We start from the raw sequence: 23,846 nt of genomic DNA on the forward strand, positions 1-23,846 counted from the left end.
GCCTGAGATTGAGCCCAGCCTCAAGCCATACTGGGCTCCATGCTCAGCAGAGAATCTGCTTGTCCCTCTCCCTCTCCTCTTCCCCCCAGCTACCAGCCCTGCCATTGCTTGTGCCCCCATCCCAAATAAATAAATAAATAAAATCTTTTTTTTTATTGCAGATTTTCAGTAATTTTTATTTTCTTTTCTAGAGTATTCCAGACAGACTCTCATATGAAAATAGCAAGAAAGTCAGAAATTGCAGGTAAATATGTTATTGCTATCCCTGCTAAATCTGTTTTCTGTTAAATTTTACTGTAACTATTTAACCAGGTAACAGGTAAAACTGTCTTATTGCGTAAAAAGTATCCCTTGAGATATGGGGGCAGGAAATAAGGTGGATAGTTAGTAATTTTCTTTTTTTAAAATGTTGTTAATTTTTTTTGTTGTTGTTGTTAATGTTCTTATGCAATTTTTCTAATGCCTTATCAGTATATCCTTGAACAAATTTACTTTTTATTTTATTTTTAGAAACAGAAGTGGGAGAAAATGTTTTGTTTATACAGTAAGTAAAGAAGATGTGATTCGAATTATATTTTAAAAGTTCTTTATTCCTATCAAATGCAGTGTTTTTGTTGTTGTTTTTTAAAGATTTTATTTGTGAGGTTTTTTTTTTTAAGATTTTATTTATTTATTTGATAGAGAGAGATTACAAGTAGACAGAGAGGCAGGCAGAGAGAGAGAGAGAGAGGGAAGCAGGCTCCCTGCTGAGCAGAGAGCCCTATGCAGGACTCAATCCCAGGACCCTGAAATCATGACCTGAGCCGAAGGCAGCGGCCTAACTCACTGAGCCACCCAGGCGCCCCGCTTTTATTTGTTTTTTGACAGACAGAGATCACAAGTAGTCAGATAGGCAGGCAGAGAGAGAGGGGGAAGCAGGCTCCCCGCCAAGCAGAGAGCCCAATGTGGGGCTCGATCCGAGGACCCTGAGATCATGACACCAGCCGAAGGCAGAGGCCCAACCCACTGAGCCACCCAGGCGCTCCAAATGCAGTGATTGGTTTTTTTTAATTTATTTAAAAAATATTTTATTTATTCATTTGAGAGAGAAAGAGAGAGCATAAGCATAGGTTGCGGCAGGGGAGGAGGGGCGGGGAGTAGGCTCCCTACACTGAGCAGGGAGCCCAACACTGGGCTCAGTCCCAGGACCCTGAAATCATGACCTGAGCTGATGGCAGATGCTTAACAGACTAAGCCACCCAGGCACCCCAAATGCAATGTTTTCTAACTTAATAGTCTTTTTAAAAAATTTCTGTGACCCTTTTGTGGAATACTTAGGATTAATTTAGAAAACAGATTCTTCACAGAATTTAATATGCAGCTATCTCTGATTAAGTGTGTGCATTTTATAGCTTATCCTTTTAACAGAATGATGAAACACTCTACTTTCACAAGAAACTCCTTAAATACAGGTTAGTATGAAACAATAAAACCAAGTTTTCAGTTTTTTTCATTAGTTTTTCTTATTATATTAATATTTAGAAAAATAAATACCAATTGCTCTTAAACAAATGGAAAGATGCTTGTTTCATTCTTCATAAGAGAAATACAAAGTTAGGTTATTATTGAGATATAGTTTTTCATCTAATCAATTAAGAATATAGGTAAGGGACACCTGGGTGGTTCAATCCATTAAGCCTCTGACTTAAGGTCAAGTCATGATCACAGGGTCCAGGGATCCAGCTCCATAGTCAGCTCTCAGCAGGGGGTCTGCTTCTCCCTCTCCTTCTGCCCCTCCCCCCATTTGTACACTCCCTCTCTTTCTCAAATAAATAAATAGAACTTAAAAAAAAAAGAATATAGGTAAAAAGTCACTCATTGCTAGTGGATATAAATTGAAGAAGGCTGTTGGCAGTATCACTCAAAATTTCAAATACACATGCCCTTTGATTAGTAATTTCACATCCAGGAATTTATTTCAAGATACTTGTAAATGTTTAAAATGATGAACATATAAAGTTATTCACTGCAGTGTTAATTGTAATAGCAAAGGATGTACGGGCACCTGAGTGGCTCAGTTGGTTAAGGGTCTGCCTTTGACTCTCAGGTCATTGATCCCAGGGTCCTGGAATTGAGTCCCACTTAGGGCTCCCTGCTCAGGAGGGAGCCTGCTTCTCCCTATGCCTGCTGCTTTGCCTGCTTGTGCCCCTCTCTCTGTCAAATAAATAAAATCTTTAAAAAAATAGCAAATGATGTAAAAGATCCTAAGGATCTATCAATAAGGGACTGGTTAAATAAATTATAAGTTTTCCATGTAATGGACTACTGTTGAGCTGGAAAAAAATATTCTTTTTATATACTGATTCAGAAAATTCTGAATTCTTTTTATATACTGATACAGAAAATTCTTGGAGAAGCTTAGGCTTCCCACAGTTAACCACTACTGAATATAGAGCCCAGCATGGGGCTTAAACTCAACAACCTTGAGATCAAGACCTGAGCTGAGATCGAGTCGGATGCTTAACCGATTAAGCCATTCAGTGGCCCTGATAATTTTAGATGTCTTTGCAGAAACTTAAATATATATCCAAGTACATATTTATCTTTAGTTTTTGTTCTTAGCAAGACAAAAATGAGAACACTTAATGTCTTATAGCACTTTCTATGTTGTTACATATAGATATACTTAAGTCTTTCATAACTTGTTATATGTCTGCATCAACATTCAGTCAGCTCCTTGATGATGGATATTTGGGTTGTTTTATTTGCTTTTTTTAAAGGCTAAACCTCTAGAAAATGAATTGCTTTGTAGGTTGTTTAAAAAAAAAACCTATTTTAATAGTACTTTGAAATTGACAAAACCTTAAGACCAGTCTGAAAAGGGTCCTTTAACTGCCTTGTAATTTTTTCTGCCAGAGTTAGATGAGCCTTTTTACAGATGTCATATTTTTCTGCCAGTTACTCTATGAAAACCTTTCACCTTCCCTACTCTTTCAAATGTTGTGATTCTTGGTAATTCTTTGGGGTATAGATTTTTTAATTTTTAATTTTTAGGAGTAAGAATCCAGAAGATAACTACTGTGAGATTACTGGTGAGTATGACCAGAATACTTTTCTTACCACATAACTTTCTCTTCAGACAAATTTCATACAAAGTAATGTGTAAAAGAACTATGGGAAAAAATGTAAATAGCTCTGTTCTTTATCCAAAATCTTCAGTATGAAATTTCACAAACTTACTATTATTTCTGCCAAACCTGCTGTTCTACTTGTTTTATTTATTTATTTATTAAAGATTTTATTTATTTATTTGACACACAGAGAGAGATAGAGATCACAAGTAGGCAGAGAGGCAGGCAGAGAGAGAGGGGGAAGCTGGCTCCCCACTGAGCAGAGAGCCTGATGGAGGGCTTGATCCCAGGAACCTGAGATCATGACCTGAGCCGAAGGCAGAAGCTTAACCCACTGAGCCACCCAGGCGCCCCTGTTTTCTTTATTTTGGATTCCCAGTCATTCATTCACTCAAGTCAGAAATAAAGTCATTTTTGAACTTTTTCCTCATTCCCCATATCCATTTGTCTTTACTCTCTATTCTTTGTCTTAAATATCTTGCAAATCTTTTACCTCCTTTCCATTCCTTCTGCCACTGTTTGAGTTCAAATCTTTATTATTCATTATTCTTTCATGGGCTATTATATTTAGTTTCTTATCCCTATAATCCATTCTACATATTTCTAAATCTGATATTACCTCCCAACTTAAAATTGTTCAATGACACTTTTTTCCTTATAGGGTAAAACCCACATTCTTTGGCATAGATTTTGAAAGCTCTTTAAAAATTTGACTTGACTTCTCCCACCTTATCTCTTGTCCTTTATCGATAACTTATTCTATCCCATGAGGAAGTATTTATAGATGGCCATGTCGACTTTTTTTGTGTATCTATTTGTAAATGCTGTTTTTTCTCTCTGAAGTGCCCTTTCTACTCCACGTTGCCTATCAATCCTCTGATTTTTCACCTAACCTAGTTTTTCATGTGCTTAACCTCAGTGCTATTCAGTGTAGCCAGTCCAAGGTGCCTGGAGCTGTCAGTGGAGCATGCAACTCTTGATCTCAGGGTTGTGAGTTTGAGCCCCACATTGGGTGTAGAGATTACTTAAAAATAAAATCTTAACAAAATCAAAAACAAAAACAAAGTAGCTAGTCCACAAACTGTTATAATCCATGACAGAAAAGGAGCTTACACAGAATATAAATCAGCTATGGCAGTAAGCTACTGTTTAGTTATCTGACTTTTTTTTCATAGCAAAGCTTTCTTGATGAAGGAAATAGCACATAACTTACATTGGCTATGGTCTCCTTATTTCTTCATGTACTAGTAACAAGCAGTTCATAGACTGGCACCACAAATCATCAAGTTGTACTGGCTTAAATGGAGCCTTTTCTGACAAAACCAAGGAGTCACTCTGTCCTGTAATGTTATAATACCCCTTTTATTTCTTAGTCTTTTGTAGAATTTATCACATTGTGTTTACTTCTGGCTCTTTAATTGAACTAGGAACTCTGAGTCCAGAAATTTTGTCTGTTTTTTGTGGCCTAGTAGGGAGTTGAGTTTTGGGACACATAATAGGTACTGAGTAAGTATTTGTTGAATAAGTGAATGAAAGCTTATTATATAAGTAAGATTTTTAACAAAAGAACTATAATTACTTCATCATATTCAGTCAAGATTGTCATAAACTCTTTAAAATGTTCCGAAGATTTTTGTGCTAAGCACTGGGTGTTATATGGAAGTGTTGAAAAATGTTTTAGAGATTTGCCTTTAAGCTTAAGTATTATAAAATGTATTTCCTGTTTTATTGCAGCATCTTCAGTCCCTTCTTTATTTCCAAAGTCCATCCGTTACCCAAATCTTTAGATTTCAGTTCTAAAGTATCCTGAGTCTAATCCTTTATTTTCTTTCTCATTTTCTTTTTCCCAAACAGAAATTCTCTTCCCGTTTATATCTGCACTATTCCAGCAGTTCCTCATTGGTTCATCTTCTCTTAAATCTACTTTTTTCCTCCTTCTCTGGAGTTATTTTTATAAAATGCACATCTCATCACGGTAACGTCTGGATTCTTTAACATAGAATAAGAGATGCTTCAAAATCTTACTTTAACATTTCAGTCTCATGAATTGGTACTCTTTACCATGTACCTATACTATCCCGGAATAAAAATAAAGAAGTAAAGGGGTAAAAAAGTAGTCCAAACTTTCCACCTTTAAAATTCCCCCTTTAAAATCACCACATCCTAAAAATATTTCAGTCACATAGGGAATACAGTAATCACAGATCTCTCTGTCCCTAAAATGGGACAATTATAAGTTGTTGTTGTTGTTTAAGATTTATTTAGGGGCACCTGGGTGGCTCACTTTGTAAAATGTCTGACTTTGGCTTAGGTTATGATCTCAGGATCTGTGATCAAGCCCCATATCAGCCTCCATGCTCAGAAGGGACTGCTTCTCTTCCTCTGCCCCTCCCCTTGCTTGTGCGCGCTCTCTCTCTTTCTCTCTCTCAAATAAAGTCTTTTTTAAAAAAAATAAAATATTTAAGAGAGAGAGAGGACACGGGATAAAAGGCAAAGGGAGAGGGAGAGAAGCAGACTCCCCACAGTATGTGGAGCCCAGTGCAGGGCTTGATCACAAGACCCTGAGATTAGGACCTGAGCCAAAATCAAGAGTTGGTGATTTAACAACCATCTGAGCCACCCAGGTACCCCCAGGGTCAATCAGAAGTCTTAATGAAATTTAATACTTAAGTCCTTATGAAGGGGAGTCCTGGGATCAAGTCCCACATCGGGCTCCCTGCTTAGCAGGTAATCTGCTTCTCCCACTGACTCTCTCCTCTCATGCTCTCTCTCTCTCATTCTGTCTTTCTCTCTCAAGTAAATAAAATCTTTTAAAAAAGATATTATTAAAATAAACTTCATAAATACTCATAAATGATGAACAATATAAGGAAAGAAAAATCAGGCTCTTGGTGATATATATTTTTTGTTATTGACTGTAGTTTTTTCCTCTTTTTCAATAGGGATGAACACATTGCTTTGTGCTCCCATTCAGACCCAGATGCAACAGAGAGAGGTATGAGTTCAAGCACATGCCTTTTATTTTATTCTCCCTTATAGTTAACACACAAAAAATTAATAGCTGTGGCATGATTTAGGGATTACTTACTCAAGTAGACCAGCATAGATTGGAAAAATTCCTACCTTTTCAGTTAAACTAAAGATAGTTCAATCATTGCCAGTTTAAATAATAGGGAAATATATTAATTATATCCGAACTTGTCAAACTTTAATGAGCATATGCAGGATTTTCTTAAAATATGGTTTCTTTTTCAGTATATCTAGGGCAGGCCCTGAGATTCTGTACTTCTAACAATTTCCTGTTGATACTAGTGCACTAGGACACAGACCATACTTTGAGTAGCAAGGAGTTAGACTGTCTCCTTACAAATAAAGCCACTGCATTAAGATTCAAAGAGAACCCAACTCCCAAGAGTAGAGTGTACTATAAATTAGCCTTCATGCTCTTAGCCCTTTCTAAGTCTATTTTACTTAGAATGAGAATGACCTATCTAATATAGTAATTAGAATTTTCATTATAGTTACATTTGATATTGTCAGTCTTTTTCATTTTTAGTCATTCTAGTTGGTGTATAATTAACCTTTTATTTGTTTTTTATTTGATCTTTTATTTGTTGAAAAAAACTGAAAGCATTTACAAACTTTGAAAAAAAATGTAATAACAAATTACATGCTACATACCACACCACTGTTTCAAACGAACCAGTGTATAATGAAGCCATCATTGAGGATTATTTATATAGTACTATATACAGTACATATTATAAAATACTTTTCTAAAAGGTTGCATTTGATCTGATCTCCTATATTTTGTTTTCATTATAGATTTCAATTACAGAACACAACCATGAAAGGAAACATGCAAATGACCAAACAGTCATCTTTTCGGAAGAAAACCAGATGGACCTAACAACAAGTCACACCATAATGATTAACAAAGGCCTTTTAGATTGTACTAAAAGTGAAAAGTCCACTAAGATAGATACTACATCATTTCTGGCTAACTTAAAGCTCCATACTAAGGATTCAAGAATGAAAAAAGAATTAAATTTTTCCATGGATCAAAGCACTTCTTCAGAAAAGAAAATAAATTTTAATGATTTCATAAAAAGATTGAAAACAGAAAAATCTAATGCTTTTCCTACAGGACCTGATAAAGAAAATGTTGAGATATCTGTTCATCCCAAACAATCAAATAGGGCCTCTTCTGTACATCAAATGCATGTGTCTCTTAAGGTAGATGAAAATAGTAATAATATGACTAGAATCTTTAGAGAACAAGATGATGGGATGAATTTCACCCAGTGTCATACGGCCAATATTCAGACTTTAGTTCCCACATCCACGGAGGCCAGCTTAAGGGAATTTAAAGGTGATGATATTACAATTTATGGCAATGATTTTATGGACTTGACAACTAATTACACTATACAGAATTTACCCTCAGCAGATAATTTATCTAATATAGAAAACCAAACTCAAAATGTCATGATGGAAGTTATGACAGATTATGGAACTGAAGATCCAGGAAGGAAGACAGTCTTTAAGAATAAACCAAATGCTGCTTTTCAAGACCCTTCTTTAAACCCTAATGGTGAAATACATATTACCAAAAGTCATATTACAGGGACAGAAACTCACATAGCCACACAAACTTTTAACCAAGATGCCAGCACTTTGGCCATAATCCCAGGATCTATATGTTCCAGCTCAGCTACTCAAGATTATAAGACATTTTTCTGTCCTAGTAGTAATGATGCCATGGAACTGACCAAGTGTCTCTCAGGTATGAGAGAAGTGAAGAATTTGCTGAAGAATGATAGTAATTATTCTAAAACTTATCCCAATCCAGATGCTATCTCTCTTCTTGCAGAGAAAACTATTTATTCAGGAATGGATAACATGGACTTTACCAGGAGTCATACAGTTGTGATAGATAATCAGATTTTTAAAGAAGATCACACAAATACACAGAGAACAGATACACCAATATCTGAAAAAGAAATGATGCTCCAAAATCTCATAAGCAGGTCAGAGGATGGGGAAATGAATATAAATTGTAGCTCAGTTCCTCATGTATCTAAGGGAAGATTACAGCAGAGCCTGGCAAATTCTTTGTCTGTTTCATTGACTGACAAAAAGACTGAAATTTTCACAGGTGAAGATATGGATTTGACTAAAAATCATACAGCTAACTTGGGAAGTCAATCTCCTCTTATATCTTGCAATCTAATATCTGAGAATACTGGTAAATTTCACTCTCACAGCAAAAGCCCTTCAGATGAATGGAAAGAAATGAACAAAAGTCATACTGAACCATCCCAACAGCCAGACATAATATCTATAAACATTCCAACTGACACCTGGAGTAAAGAAAAAGATCAAGCTTTAAAGACTGCACCCTATCTTGGTAAAGATTCTCCTCAGTCAGATGATATTAATCAAGACATAGCAACAGGCCACAGAAATCTTGATAAACAAATAGAACTGGGAAATAATAGAAATACAGTTTCATGTGAGGCATCTTTTTTTCCTACCACAGAGCCACTATTTTCATTAGAAGGACAGTCTACCATGAAAAATCATAATATTGCTGTTAACAGTTACACAGTGAAATCTGTATCAGGCCAGAATTCTAAACTGCCTGAGCCACTGAGGAAAAGAGTAGGCAATCCCACACCTGACTGTTCCCATAACAAGACAATTATTTGTTCAGAGGAGGAACAAAATATGGATCTAACCAAGAGTCACACTATTGTCATTGGATTTGGTCCTTCTGAATTACAAGAATTGGGTAAGACTAATTTAGAAAATACTAACTGCCAGCTGACAACAGTAGACAGAAAGATAGCTGTAAATGTTGAAAAATGTAATAAAAGTCCTACAGAAAAAACTGGAGTATTTGTTTCTAATGATAATATAGACATTTTAGAAGACAAAAGCATTCAAAAACTTGGATTTCAGAATGAAAATCAAGATGTCAAAATTTATGGAAGAAAAAGTGTTGGCAGGCAAAAAGTTAATAAGACTATTGTGTTTTCAGAAGGTGATGAGAATGATATGGATATCACCAAGAGTTATACAGTGAAAATAAGTCATAAAGCTTTATTATATGAACAAGATTCCCATTTGACAGAAACTTCTAAAACTGTTTTGTATACATGTGGGCAAGATGACATGGAAGTCACTAAAAGTCACACAACTGCCTTGGAATGTAAAACTGTCTCACCAGATAAAATAACCACTAGGCCTATAGAAAAAACTGTAATGTTTATAGATAATTACAATGAACTGGAAATGACAAAGTCCCACACTGTTTTCATTGACTACCAAGCAAAGGAGAGGACTATGTTTACAGACAGACTTGACTTTGAAGTATCCAAAAGGAATAGCCTAGAAAAGCCAAAAGTGTCACCTGCTTTTACTGAGGAGAATGTTTCCTTTCCAGAGAATGGTAAAAGTGACCAATCAGCAGCAAAAGTCAATGAGCTAACACTAGCAAGGGGATGGTCTAACAATGGTCCTATAGAGAAAGCTGTAGGATTTATAGCTGGTGATAATATGGAAATATCTAAATCAAGCTTTTGGGAAAATAATGAAGATGTACAGAAGCCCGAATTTCTGAATGAAACTATATCAGGCAAAAGTCAGAGAAGGACGAGCCTTAGACTAAAAAATAACAAGACTGCTGCATTTTCCAAAAATGAGAAAAATGATATGGATATCACCCAGAGCTATACAGTAGAAATAAACAATACTGCCCTGGAAGATAGAGAGGATTCCCATTTGGTGCATTTGGCAGGAGATTCTAAAACTGTTTTGTATACATGTGGGCAGGATGACATGGAGATGACTAGAAGTCACACAACTGCCTTAGAATGTAAAACTGTCCTACCAGTTAAAATAACTACCAGGCCAATAGAAAAAACTGTACTGTTTGTAGATAATCACAGTGATCTGGATGTCACCAAGTCCCATACTGTTTTCATTGATTGTCACGACACAGAGAAAATTCTTCAAGAATACCCTAAATTTGGAATAACTAATGGAAAAATCTTGGATATTTCTTCTCATAATGATGGTAGCTCTGTTCAAGAAAACATTGAAAAACAAGCACTGGCGGTAGAAAACAAAACTGTTCTTTACACTAAACAAAAGCATCATGTGATACCTTCTGTTCCTACTAATACATTGTCTGGGGGTCAAAGTGAGTTAGAAATTATCAAATTCAAAAGCACTGTGGATGAAGAGGTCATGGGGAGTGTTGTAGACCAGGCCTGCACACTGGAAAAAGCCAAAATTGAAAGCTGTCAGTTAAATAGTACAGATAGAAGAAATATGGATTTTACAAATAGTCATGCAACTGCTATGTGTGGATCCAGTGATAATTATTCCCATTTACAAAATGCTATTTCCTGTTTTGATAATTTGGAGGGGAATGCCATGTCCTTAGGTGATAAAGATGAGAAAACCAGTAATTGCCCAGTACAAAATGATCTTACTTATGTAAACAATTTAGCCAATGAATATTACTTGAAATCTAAGGGACTGCCTCTCTCTGCTTCTTGTTCTTTGTTAGAAAAGGAAAAAGTGACTGGAACCAATATCAAAGGACAGCCAGACTCTGTTAAAACAGTGCTCAAAGATCAAGATCTGAATAAGGAGCCCCCAAATTTAAGAGCTAATCAAACTTTACTACCTAGTCAAGATCTGGGGGAGATAACTAAACCTAATTCAAAACGAGTATCTTTTAAACTCCCAGAAGATCAAATGGAGGGCTTTGTTGATATGCCAGAACATAATTTAAAGATGACCTTTGTTGATGATGTTTGTGTTACTTCTCAGCCTCATCTCTCAAGCCAGCTACTTCCATTACCTCAACAAGGACAGATAATTGTGAATAAAGATGAAATGATATCAACTCATGCTGGAAATAAGAATTTAAATATTGTCATAGAAAATTCCTCTGTACCTACATGTGAAAATGAGTCCAAAATGCTCAATAATGACAAACAGTTTACTATAGCCTGTAAAAAAGAGCCGAGGAAGAATATTCAGACAGCTGAATGTGATACAGATTTTCACAGTAATTCAGACTTGCCTAAGCAAGTTATTCAAACTCATGCTAATTCTAGAGAAGCATTGGATCCTGCAATTGCATCTAATACTGCAAGTTTTAGTAGTGTCACATCTAATCTGAATAATTTTAATGGAAAACCTGAAGAATTTTTAAATTTCCAAACTCCTCATGTACCACCTTCCCCAGAACAATTACTTGGATTAACAAATAAGGCACACAATCACATGAGTATAGTGCAAGCTACAGAAATACATAGTATTAACACAATGCCCAGCAATGTTGAAGATGATAGAGATGAAGAAAGTAAAATTTCTCATGATGGAGCTGAAACTAACTCTGTACCACTCACGACAGTTGTAAGAGATAAAGTGAGGCGATGTTCCCTGGGAATATTTTTGCCCAGACTGCCAAACAAGAGAAATTGTAGTGTCACTGGTATTAATGACCTGAAGCAGTTTCAAGCAGACACAACTGATTTAAGTCACTTAGAAGCTCAACCAGTCTCCGGTAAGGAGTCAAGCATTGAATTTGGTGCAGCTAAACTGACCTTAAGTCCATCTCAATATATAAATGAGGAAAACCTTCCTATATATCCTGGTGAGATTAATTCCTCAGATTCTATTACCATAGAAACTGAGGAAAAGTCTTTGATTGAGACATATCAAAAAGAGGTCTTGCCATCTGAAAATAAAACAAGAGAAACCTGCAATAGCCAAAAAAGAACCTGGATACAAGAAGAGGATGATATGCAGAATGAGAAAAAAATCAGGAAAAGTGAGATTAGGTTTAGTGATACTGCGCAAGATCAGGAGGTAAGCTCTGTCTTGAACTAAGGAATGTGTTTTTAAGTTATGAATGTTGAATTTTAATTTTAGTCTTGAATGAGCAGGAATTGATTATTTCCAATTATAGAGCTAGGGAAATATCCCTGTTTAGAATGTTAAGGTATTATTTGACTAACAGCTAGACTTAAAAACAAATCACAAAAAATGAAATGGGAAGTAGTACAAAAATTAATGTAATTGTGCAATCTGTCATTGTGATTTTGCATTTGGAGAATCTCTCAGCAGGGTATATGTAGTTTGAAAAGTTAAATTCAGTCTAAATATCTGAAGGGTAAAAAAAAATCTTTTTGTTAGACAAACTGCATGAAGAAAAGCTCACCTGAATTTTCTTGGTTTATGAGGATATGTAAAAGCTGAGAGTTCATTTCTTTAGTGGTTGAGAGAATGCCTAGGTCAAACCCAGTATCTCAAGATGAAGAAGTGAGAATTTGAATTTATGAGAAGAGGTTATAGATTGTTTTAGAGTTTGAGGGAACATTCATTTAGATAACTTAGAATAAAACCTGTCATTCAAACTCAGTTTTATAGATGGAGAAATGAAGATTAGAAAGTATCAGAAGGCGGCACCTGGGTGGCTCAGTTAAGTGGCTGCCTTCAGCTCAGGTCATGATCCCAGGATCAAGCCCCATGTCAAGGCTCCCTGCTGAGCAGGAAGTCTGCTTCTCCCTCCCTCTCCCTCCTCTCCCTACTGCTTATACCCTCTCTCTCAAAAATAAATAAATATTTTTTTTTAAAGTATCAGAAGTTCATAGAACACAAAATTTAATATGTGAGTAAGCTTAGAAAAATATTTCATTAGTTCTGTTTAATGAGGTCCTGAGGAAATGGTTCCTCTGTGAAGCTTTGAGAATGTAGTATCAGTGATAGAAAATTTATAACTGAATGGATTATATGAAAATTAGTATTATTTTGTTCAGTAGATATTGAGTATCTCCTGTGTCCTAAGTACTGTTTAGGTGCTTGGACTACATCAGCAGGAATTTAGAGGAAAAAAATCTGTTTTCATGGAGATTACATTCTAACATTTAGACAAAGGTTATATTGTCCTCAAAAACATATGTAAGTAGGTAGATGAAAATGGCATTTAAGGCTGTAAAGTCAAATGGTTAAAATGATAAAAGCAGGACCACATCACTTATTTGACATCAGCCAAAGGAGTCTTAGTCACCTGGGGAAAAAGTCTAAAACCTGGAAATAAGTTTCTTTGTTGCTGTAGCCAGAGTCACTATGAATAGCCAATATTCTATGCTGGTTTATTTCAATGTGGTAGTCCTGACCCTAGTGACTAGTAGTCGAATAATGGAATAGGTCAACGTTTGGCAACTCATAGGATCTGGCTTTAACTTAGACACATCTGAGAAACAATTTGCTTATACAGTATAATGTACAAGCTGATTTCTATATATTTCTATAGATTCTTTTTTTAATTAATTAATTAATTATTTATTTTATTTTTTATTTGACAGAGAGAGATCACAAATAGGCAGAGAGGCAGGCAGAAAGAGAGAGAGAAGGAAGCAGGCTCCCCGCTGAGCAGAGAGCCCGATACTGGACTTGATCCTAGGACCCTGAGATCATGACCTGAGCTGAAGGCAGAGGCTTAACCCATTGAGCTACCCAGGCACCCTATTTCTATAGATTCTTAAATAAAATTACTTTGAACTCCAGGGGCACCTTTTAGCTCAGTCAGAGGAGTATGTGACTCTTGATCTCAGGGTTGTGAATTTGAGCCCCATGTTAGGTGTAGAGATTACTAAGAAAAATAAACTTTAAAAAAATTAAAATAAAATTACTTTGAACTCTAAAAGCCCGATAAATTGCTTATTACTTATTCCAGTTTGTTACTAATATATTTCATATGATTGTAGATAAATTTTATGAAGTAGTCCTTGTTAGTGTTCAACAAACAATTATTATGTGTATTATAAGTGTATTATAAGTCATAACTTCAGGCTGATGATGTTCCTTAACTGATAATTTCAGGTTTTTGATCACCATTCTGAAGGGGATATAGATAAAAATGCTAACAGTGTTTCGATAAAAAGCCTGAGCAGGACACCATCTAGTTGCAGCAGTTCTCTTGATTCAATCAAGGCCGATGGGACCTCTCTCGACTTCAGCAGTAAGATCTTCATGAAGACTAAATAATAGAAGTCATCTGCTTACTTGACAATAATAAATGTATTTCAGTTCAGAAGATATTTGAAATTTATTTAAGCTTTTTGGGAGTTATACATAGTTGATGAGTAAAATAATTTTAGTTTATATTTAATGTTTAATTACTTTAATAAGTTGAGAAGTGATAGACCACGAAGGGTAATTGTCTTAAGAAGTTTATAATTAGGGGTGCGTGGGTGGCTCAGTTGGTGAAGGATCTGCCTTCAGCTCGGGTCATGATGCTGGGATCCTGGGATTGAGTCCTGCATTGGTCTCCCTGCTTGGCTGAGAGCCTACTTCTCCCTCTGCCTGCCACTTCTGCTTGTACTCTTTCTCTCTCACTCTCTGTCAAATAAATAAACAAAATCTTTTTAAACAAGCTTATAATTAGTGGAGAAATATTGGATGGGATCTTAAAACAATAGTATACTCGCCCTATAAATGACTCTTCCCAAAAAGATCCTAGTCGATAACTTTAAGAGCATGAACCACACATAAATCTGAATGATAATTAAAATTAAGCTTACACTTTAATTTTAATTTTGACTTATTACCTGAATTTGCTTTACTTCTAGCACAGCACAATAGTCAAATGGAATCACAGTTTCTCAGAGACACTATTTGTGAAGAGAGCTTGAAGGAGGTATGTTAAACTATTTCTCATTTCTAATGCAACTATAGTCCCTATTTTGTTTTCCAATTTTTTGTTGTTTGTTTGTTTTCAATTTTAAAATTTTTTTTAAATTATGAAATATTCGGGGCGCCTGGGTGGCTCAGTGGGTTGAGCCTCTGCCTTCAGCTTGGGTCATGATCTCAGGGTCCTGGGATCGAGCCCTGCATCGGGCTCTCTGCTCAGTGGGGAGCCTGCTTACCCCCTCTGTCTCTGACTGCCTCTGCGAGTACTTGTGATCTCTGTCTGTCAAATAAATAAATAAAATCTTTTTTAAAAATTTAAAAAATTAAGAAATATTCAACTATATAGAAAATTAGCTTTTTTGTTAAGGACCCAGCATGGTGATTGATTATAGGGAGTAGAAATCATAATTAGAAGACCTGTGTTTTGTTGTTTGTTCCCAATTCTGTTGTCACTGAGTAACCTTAAGAAATAATACTAAATAAAATCTGTTCATGTATAGCTTAGAAATATTTGGATATTTCCACTAACGTATGCAAAATACTATACACTAGAAGCAAAATGGGCTGGTTGTAATCAAAATGACCTCACCTTGACTATTGTGCAAACTTTTTTTCTTTCCTCAGAAACTGAAAGATGGAAAAATTACACTAAAGGAGTTCTTTATACTTCTTCAGGTCCACATTTTGATACAGAAACCTCGACAGAGCAATCTCCCAGCCAAAGTAAGCGCAGTTTCTTGGCAAAATAGTTATCTCAGTTAAGATGTATTATACTTGTTTATTAAAGTACATCAAAACAAGTGTTTATTAAAAAAATAGAAAAATTATCTAAGGAAGCATATTTTCTTGCAGGAAGTTTTTCTATAGTAAGTGCATTGTGGTTAGCATAAAAATTGTTTTTGGGGGGAACACCTGGATGGTTCATTCAACTCTAACATCTGACTCTTGATCTCAGCTCAGGTCTTAATCTCAGGGTTATAAGTTCAAGCCTTGTAATGGGACTCCAGCATAGAGCCTTCTTAAAAACAAAGAAATTAGAGGGTTTTTTGCTAATATAGAATTTTATAAGGTAAAATTTTATTTTTTTGCTCATTCCTTGCCATGTATTTTGTCTTTGATACTTTCTCCTGAACATATGCTTTTTCCCCACTATATAAAAATCCAAATACAGCAGAAGGTTTTAATAAACATTTTTCAAAATCAAAACTATGTGAGCTTATATAATATTTGAATTGTACAATCAACAAATTCATTTAAAAGATTAGTAGAAAAATTTGTGTCAGTTAATAGGGATTATGTTTTTCTCTTAAGTCTGTCAAACATTTACAAAAATTAATTATGCCCTTGGCCACAAAGAAAACATTAACAAGTAGAAAAAAAATGGAAATTTTAGGGACAACATCATCTGATCTTAATCCAATAAAATTAGAATGAATAAAAGGACTATAACATTCTTAACTTATTGGAATTTAAGAAATACACTTATAGATAACGCTGAGATCAGAGACGAAATCAAGACTGTTAAGAAATCAAAGTAAAGGAGAATATTTAATACCAAACATATGGGACACACAGCAAAAATTATACTTAGCAGGAAATTAAAAACCTTAGATAACGTTGTTATTATAGAAGAGAATCTAAAAATAAAGGAGTTTTTAATGCTCACTTTAAGAAATTAGAAAAATGAATAATAAAATAAAACCCATTAAAAAAGCAAGAAGGCAGGGGGCACCTGGGTGGCTCAGTGGGTTAAGCCTCTGCCTTCAGCTTCAGGTCATGGTCTCAGGGTCCTGGGATCAAACCCCGCATGGGGGAGGGGTGGTCTCTGCTCAGCAGGGAGCCTGCTTCCCCCCTTCTCTCTGCCTGCCTGTTTGCCTACTTGTGATCTCTCTCCCTCTGTTAAATAAATAAATAAAATCTTTGGGAAAAAAAAAAAAGCAAGAAGGCAGAATTAATACAAATAAATGGTAAAGCTAATGAAACAGGAAACAAAATTAGTAGAAAGAACAGCAAATTCCAAAAGCTGGTACTTTGAAAAGACAATAAAATAAGAAAACCCTTAAAGAGCATAATTAAGAAAACAGAGAAGGCTAAAATATAGATGGTTAGGAAAGAAGACATGTCCACAGAGTAAAAGAATTTTTTTAATTCATCAACTCTGACAACAAATTTTAAGACCTAGATGATTTTTTAGCAAAATATAAATTACCAAAGTTAACCTAAAAACTGGAAAACTTTTATTATCATTGAAAATTTTATTTTATAATTTACCTTAAAATAATCACTAGATCCAAATGAGTTCTAGCTAACTTTTATTTTTTTAATTTTTTATTTTTTTAAAGATTTTATTTCTTTATTTGACAGAGAGAGATCACAAGTAGGCAGAGAGGCAGGCAGAGAGAGGGGAAGGGAAGCAGGCCCCCTGCTGAGCAGAGAGCCCAATGTGGGACTCGATCCCAGGACCCTGAGATCATGACCTGAGCCGAAGGCAGCGGCTTAACCCACTGAGCCACCCACGAGCCCCTCTAGCTAACTTTTAAAGAATGGACCTACACAACAGCACCTGGCTGGTTCAGTCAGTAGAGCACGTGACTCTTGGTCTCAGGGTTGTGAGTTTAAGCCCCACATGAGGCATAGAGCTTATTATAAAAAAAAGTTAAAGGAAATAAAAAGGGGGAGGGAAGAGGGAGAAAATAAACAAGGAAGAAAGGAAGGATGGATGGACCCACACAAATATGGGCATTTGGTTTATGATAAAGATGCCACCGCAGAAAGTGGTCTTTTCTGTAAATGGTGTTGCATCAGTTGGTTATCCATAGGAAAAAATGAGCTTTGTCCCGTAGTTCACACTATACACAAAAATTAAGTCTATATAACACCAAAAACACAAGTGACAAAAATTGGTGTTCATCAAAGAAACTTCTGTGTTACACAGGGGTACCTGAGTGGATCAGTAAGTTGGGCTCCTGACTCTTGACTTCATGATCTTTCAGGGTTATGAGATCAAGCCTCATGTCAGGCTTGCACTGGGCATGGAGGCTGCTTAAGTTTCTCTACCCATCTCCTCCATTTGCTCCTGCTGTCTCTCTCTCTCTCTAAAGAAATATAAACAAAATACTTCTGTGGTACAAATGATACCATCAAGAGAGTGAAAAGACAACCAACAGAATGGGAAGAAGCATTGGCAAATTATACCCAGAATATATCAAGAACCTTTCAACTCAGTAATAAAAAGACAACCCAATTTAAAAAATAGTCAAAGGATGTGAATGAACATTTCTCTGAAGAACACATACAAATGACAATAAGTGTGGAAAAAAAACGTTTTCAGCATCCTTAGTCATTAAGGAAATGCAAGTTAAAACGACAATGAGGGGTTCCTGGGAGGCTCAGTCAGTTGAGCATCTGACTCTTGGTTTTGGCTCAGGTCATAATCTCAGGATCCTGAGATTAAGCCCTAGGTGGAGCTCCAAGTCAGGCTCCATGCTCATCAGGGAGTCTGCTTGAGATTCTTTCATAGTTCCTCTCCCTTTGCCCCTCTCCTACTCACATGCACTTCTCTGTTTCTCTCACTCTAAAATAAATAAATAAATCTTTCAAAATAAATATATAAATAAAACTATAATGAGTTACTACTGTACACCCACTATAATGGCTATAATCCAAAAGAAAATAAAAAGTGTTGGCAAGTATATAGAGAAATTAGAATTTTCATACATTGCTGGTGGCAGTGGCACAGCTACTTTGGAAAACAGTTTGGCAAAAAGTTAGACATAGGGGTGCCTGGGTGGCTCAGTGGGTTAAAGCCTCTGCCTTTGACTCAGGTCATAATCCCAGGGTCCTGGGATCCAGCCCCGCATCAGGCTCTCTGCTCAGCAGGGAGCCTGCTTCCCTTCCTCTCTCTGCCTGTCTCTCTGCCTATTGTGATCTCCATCTGTCAAATAAATAAATAAAATCTTAAAAAAAAAAAAAAAGTTAGACATAGAACTATTATAAGATTCAGCAAATTCTTCTTCTAAATATATTCCGAAGAGAACTGAATATATGCATCCACACAAAAGTTGTACATGACTACTATTCATAATAGCCCAAAAGTGAACTCTAGTTAGTGGTTACTTGGGGCCAGGATAAGGGTGGAAGAGAAGGGAGAGTGACAATTAATGGGTACAGGCTTTTTTTTTTTTTTTTTTAAAGATTTTGTTTCTTTACTTGACAGACAGAAATCACAAGTAGGCAGAGAGGCAGGCAGAGTTGAGTGGGGAGGCAGACTCCCTGCTGAGCAGAGAGCCCAATGTGGAGCTGGGCCTGGGATCATGATCTGAGGACCCTGGGATCATGATCTGAGACTAAGGCAGAGGCTTAACCCACTGAGCCTCCCAGGTGCCACAGGTACAGACTTTTTTATAGGGGGATGAAAATGCTCTAAATTAGATTTTGATGGTTGCATAACCCTGTGAATATAACTTAAAAAATTATCTAATTGTATACTTAAGTGGATGAATTATGATGTGTGAATTAAATTTTAATAAAGCTATTAGAGCCTGGGTGACTCAGTTGTTAAGTGCCTGCCTTTGGCTCGGGTCATAATCCCAGGGTCCTGTGATCTAGCCCCACATGCGGCTTCCTGCTCAGCAGGAATCCTGCTTCTCCCTCTCCCACTCCCCCTGCTTATATTCCTTCTCTTGCTGTTTCTCTCTGTCAAATAAATAAATAAAATCTTAAAAAAAAAATTAAAACTATTTAGAGGTGCCTGGGTGGCTCAGTCAATTAAGCACGTGATTTCAGCTCAGGTCATGATTCTGGGGTCCTGGGGTCTAGCTCTGCATTGGGCTTCCTGCTCAACAGAGAGTCTGCTTCTCCCTCTCCCACACCTCTGTTCGTGCATTTGCTCTCTCTTTCTCTCTCATAAATAAATAAATAAATAAAACTTTTAAGAGACAGCTATGTAGAAATAAATCAATTCCAGTATTGTATATCTAAATGTGAAGTATAAGGTCACGTGGGTGGCTCAGTAGGTTAAAGCTTCGGCCTTCAGCTCAGGTTATGATCCCGGGGTTGTGGGATTGGCTCTCTGCTCAGCGGGGAGCCTGCTTTACCCTCTCTCTCTGCCTGCCTCTCTGCCTACTTGTGATCTCTGTCAAATAAATGAATAAAATCTTAAAAAAAAAAAATAAATGTGAAGTATAGGGGTGCCTAGATGAGTGAGTTGGTTAAGCATCTGATTTCTGCTTAGGTCATGATCTTAGGATCTGAAGATTGAGCTCTGTGTCATGCTCCCCACTCAGTGGGGAGTTTGCTTGTCCCTCTCCATCTGCTTTTCCCCCTGCTTGTGCTTAATTTCTTCCTCTCTCTCTCAAGTAAATAAAATAATTTAAATAAATACATAAATATGTAAATACATAAATAAAAACAAATAAATATGAAGTATAAATCAAAGATGGAAACGGAAAAATGAACACACATCTTTTGGGTCCCCAACCTCATTCTACCCTTCTCATTAGCATCATCTTGCTTTAGCTGTAGATGGAAAGTAGAAATCTGTCTAGGTATGGATCCAGAGCCTGCATCCTTAGAAAAGCAGAAAAACCCAGGGGACTGGGAGAAAACAGAGGGGAAAGATAAGAGCAAAGAGGATGGAGACAGGGTAAAGAGGGAGAGAATACCTCAGGAGCTAACTGAATCTTCCTGTTTCCTCTCAGGCCTTGCAGAGGTCAGGAAGGTTAGTGTTAAGGAAATAGATCTGGGAACAAACCCATCAAGAGAGAATTTATGCTATCCCAGAAAAGAAATTTTAATATCTTAAAGTAGGGAAAGGACAAAGAGATAGACTATATATGAACCATGGAAAATGAAGTTTATAACTAGGGGCATCTGATACAGGACTTAGGTAACTGTGAGTCTCTTGGGAACTGGGGAGAATGTTCTTTTTATTCTTTTTTAAAGTAAGCTCTATACCCTGTGTGGGGCTTGACCTTGTGATCCTGAGATCAAGAGTCATATGGCTAGGGTGCCTGGCTGCCTAGTTGGTAGAACATCCAACCCTGAATCTTGGGGTCATGACTTCGAGCCTGATGTTGGGTGTAGAGATTACATTAAAAAAAAAAAAGTCTCATGCTTTACCAGCTGAGCCAACCAGGTACTCCTGGGGAGAGTATTCTTGAGGCAAATGGGGAATTATGTGCTACCCCTTATAGACACATGTACAGCACTCATATGTGTTTGCAGTTACAGAAACTCAGCAGGTATCACCAGCAAATAGTGCTATTGTAGTGCCCCACAACCCTCAGCATGCCCATGGAGTGCCTCAGGCAGAAGTACCAAAATAACACCCTTTCCCTTCTCAGTGAGGTTGAAGAACTGCAGGTAATCCTTCCAGGCCTGAAATACCAGGGGTTGATTGTGCATAAATTGGGTACATAATCAAAATAGATAAATGAAGGGAGGAGGGTGGCTTGTGTACATGATCCTGGGCTCAAGATGCAGCAAATTAACTTAGCTATTGCATACAGCATAGGTGGATACAGCCAATATGTACCCAGAGTGCATTAGCCTGATATCCATTGACACTTGAATTCCTGATGAATCTCTGGGAGTGTGGTCCTGTGTTTCACTGGTGGTTATGGAGGTCCAAGAAGAAACCTACCCTTTTTCAACTCAAAAATTATCAGCTGTTGTTTTATCTCTACATATCCCTACTCCCCACCTGTTATTTTAAAACAAATTCCAGGGGGCGCCTGGGTGGCTCAGTGGGTTAAAGCCTCTGCTTTCGGCTCAGGTCATGATCCCAGGGTCCTGGGATCGAGCCCCGCATGGGGCTCTCTGCTCGGCGGGGAGCCTGCTTCCTCCTCTCTCTCTGCCTGCCTCTCTGCCTACTTGTGATCTCTCTCTGTCGAATAAATAAATAAAATCTTTAAAAAAAAATAAATAAAAAAATAAAACAAATTCCAGGCATCATCAATTTAACATATTTCAGTATGTATTCCTGAAAAGATGAGGACTCATTTTAAAAATAAATACACATATAATAATCATACCTTAAAATGACTATTCAATCAGTATTTATATTTCCCTGATTGTCTTTTCATTTTATTTTTAAAGAGAGAGTGTGTGAGCAGGGATGGGGGGTTGAAGGGGAAAGTGAAGCAGGCTCCAAGCAGAGCCTAATGCAGGCCCCATGTCATGACCCTGAGTTCACAATCTGAGCCGCGACCTGAGCCGAAACCAACTGTCGGATGCTTACCTGTCTGCACCACCCAGGCACCCCAAGGGAGACAGAGTATCTTAAGCAGGCTCCATGGCCAGCACAAAGTTTCACTTGGGGCTCGATCTCACAACCCCGAGATCATTACCTAAGCTGAAATTAAGAGTTGGACACTGACTGAGCCATCCAGGTACCCTCTCCCTGGTTTTCTTAAGCATTATTTTCCCGTTTACTACATTGAGTTTACTAAATGAGGTTGAAATATTATAATTAGTAGATATCTCTTAATAATCTTCTAAATAGTATTGTCCCCTTTCATTTCTCTTTCCTTTTTTTTCTTTTTGATGAAGAAACCAGGTTTTTTCGTGGGGTTTACCAGAGTGTGTATTTTACCAATTATGCACACTCAAGTGTTTTTTTAACCTGTTCTCTGTCTCCTGTATTTGTAAGTTGGCAGAGGCTTTATCAGATTCACTTTTTTTCCCCCCAAGTTCACCTTATAGTCGTACTTCCATCAGGAAATAAAGTCTGGTTATGATGCATAGGCAGCCATTAAATCATTATCTAGATCTAGTAATTCATTAGGAGTTGTAAAGTAGTAGTTGTAAACTAATGCTACCATTTATTGTCCAGATACTTCTATAAAAAGAAATGTTTCTTTGTCAATCATCTGGCTCCTATATGAAAGCATTTAGCCATTTTCCCAAGGATGCCTGATTTCTTTGAGTAAGAAAACCATGTTTAAAAAGTACAGTCTGGGGCGCCTGGGTGGCTCAGTGGGTTAAGCTGCTGCCTTCGGCTCAGGTCATGATCTCAGGGTCCTGGGATCGAGTCCCACGTCGGGCTCTCTGCTCAGCAGGGAGCCTGCTTCCCTCTCTCTCTCTCTCTGCCTGCCTCTCCATCTACTTGTGATTTCTGTCAAATAAATAAATAAAATCTTTAAAAAAAAAAAAAAAAGTACAGTCTGGGGCGCCTGGGTGGCTCAGTGGGTTAAGCCGCTGCCTTCTGCTCAGGTCATGATCTCAGGGTCCTGGGATCAAGTCCCGCATCGGGCTCTCTGCTCAGCAGGGAGCCTGCTTCCCCCTCTCTCTCTCTACTTGTGATTTCTCTCTGTCAAATAAATAAATAAAATTTAAAAAAAAAAAAAAAGTACAGTCTGGGTTCTAGTGTTGCCTTTTCTTTTTGAGCCAGTGCATAGAGCTTTGATTTTTATTTATAAGTCTAGCCTTAAAAATGTCTTTAAGAGAGTCAACTTCAGTTATAATTACTTTTAGCACTTTTTTATACTTTCTTAGCACATCTTCTAGAAGATGTGTTAGGAATAGAGGAAGGAGATTAAAACCTCATTCAGTTACATCCTTTTAATTTATCAAATAAAAGTAGAGAGTGAGAAAAAACTAACATTTGTTAGATTATTTTATGAGGCCCTGGCTTGAGTAACCTTTAAAAACAAACAAAACCTTTTACTATACTCTTAGGAGATGGATCAATATTGTGCCCAATTTATAAATGAAGAGACCAAATCTTAAAGTGGTAGAATTACTTATTCTGTACCATACTGCCTATGAATAATGGGCAGTTGTGGGATTTTGTTTGTTTTGGCTTTTTATATGTAATATGATGTAAAGAATTGACTTGGATTTCTAGTACTGCATAAAGGACATCAAAAAGTCGTTGGATTATAACATATCAGATAAAGGGCCAATATCCAAAATCTATAAAGAACTTATCAAACTCAACACCCAAAAAAGAAAAAATACCATCAAGAAATGGGCAGGGGTGGGGCGCCTGGGTGGCTCAGTGGGTTAAGCCGCTGC

The 23,846-nt window shown here is 36.9% G+C and overlaps 1 protein-coding gene across 1 annotated transcript in view; it reads left to right on the top strand.

The window, feature by feature from the left end:
• Positions 1 to 23,846, top strand: part of KNL1 (kinetochore scaffold 1) — a 73,772-nt gene that overhangs the window by 29,697 nt on the left and 20,229 nt on the right. Inside the window, exons 6-13 of the mRNA XM_059372531.1 lie at positions 192 to 244; positions 511 to 544; positions 3,034 to 3,071; positions 6,053 to 6,105; positions 6,936 to 12,002; positions 14,019 to 14,157; positions 14,768 to 14,835; positions 15,453 to 15,551. Of these exons, the coding sequence (XP_059228514.1) occupies positions 192 to 244; positions 511 to 544; positions 3,034 to 3,071; positions 6,053 to 6,105; positions 6,936 to 12,002; positions 14,019 to 14,157; positions 14,768 to 14,835; positions 15,453 to 15,551 (5,551 nt within the window). The remainder of the gene's footprint in view (positions 1 to 191; positions 245 to 510; positions 545 to 3,033; positions 3,072 to 6,052; positions 6,106 to 6,935; positions 12,003 to 14,018; positions 14,158 to 14,767; positions 14,836 to 15,452; positions 15,552 to 23,846) is intronic.

The sequence above is a fragment of the Mustela nigripes genome, chromosome 13 (genome assembly GCF_022355385.1).
Source record: "Mustela nigripes isolate SB6536 chromosome 13, MUSNIG.SB6536, whole genome shotgun sequence".
NCBI classification, from domain to species: Eukaryota; Metazoa; Chordata; class Mammalia; order Carnivora; family Mustelidae; genus Mustela; species Mustela nigripes.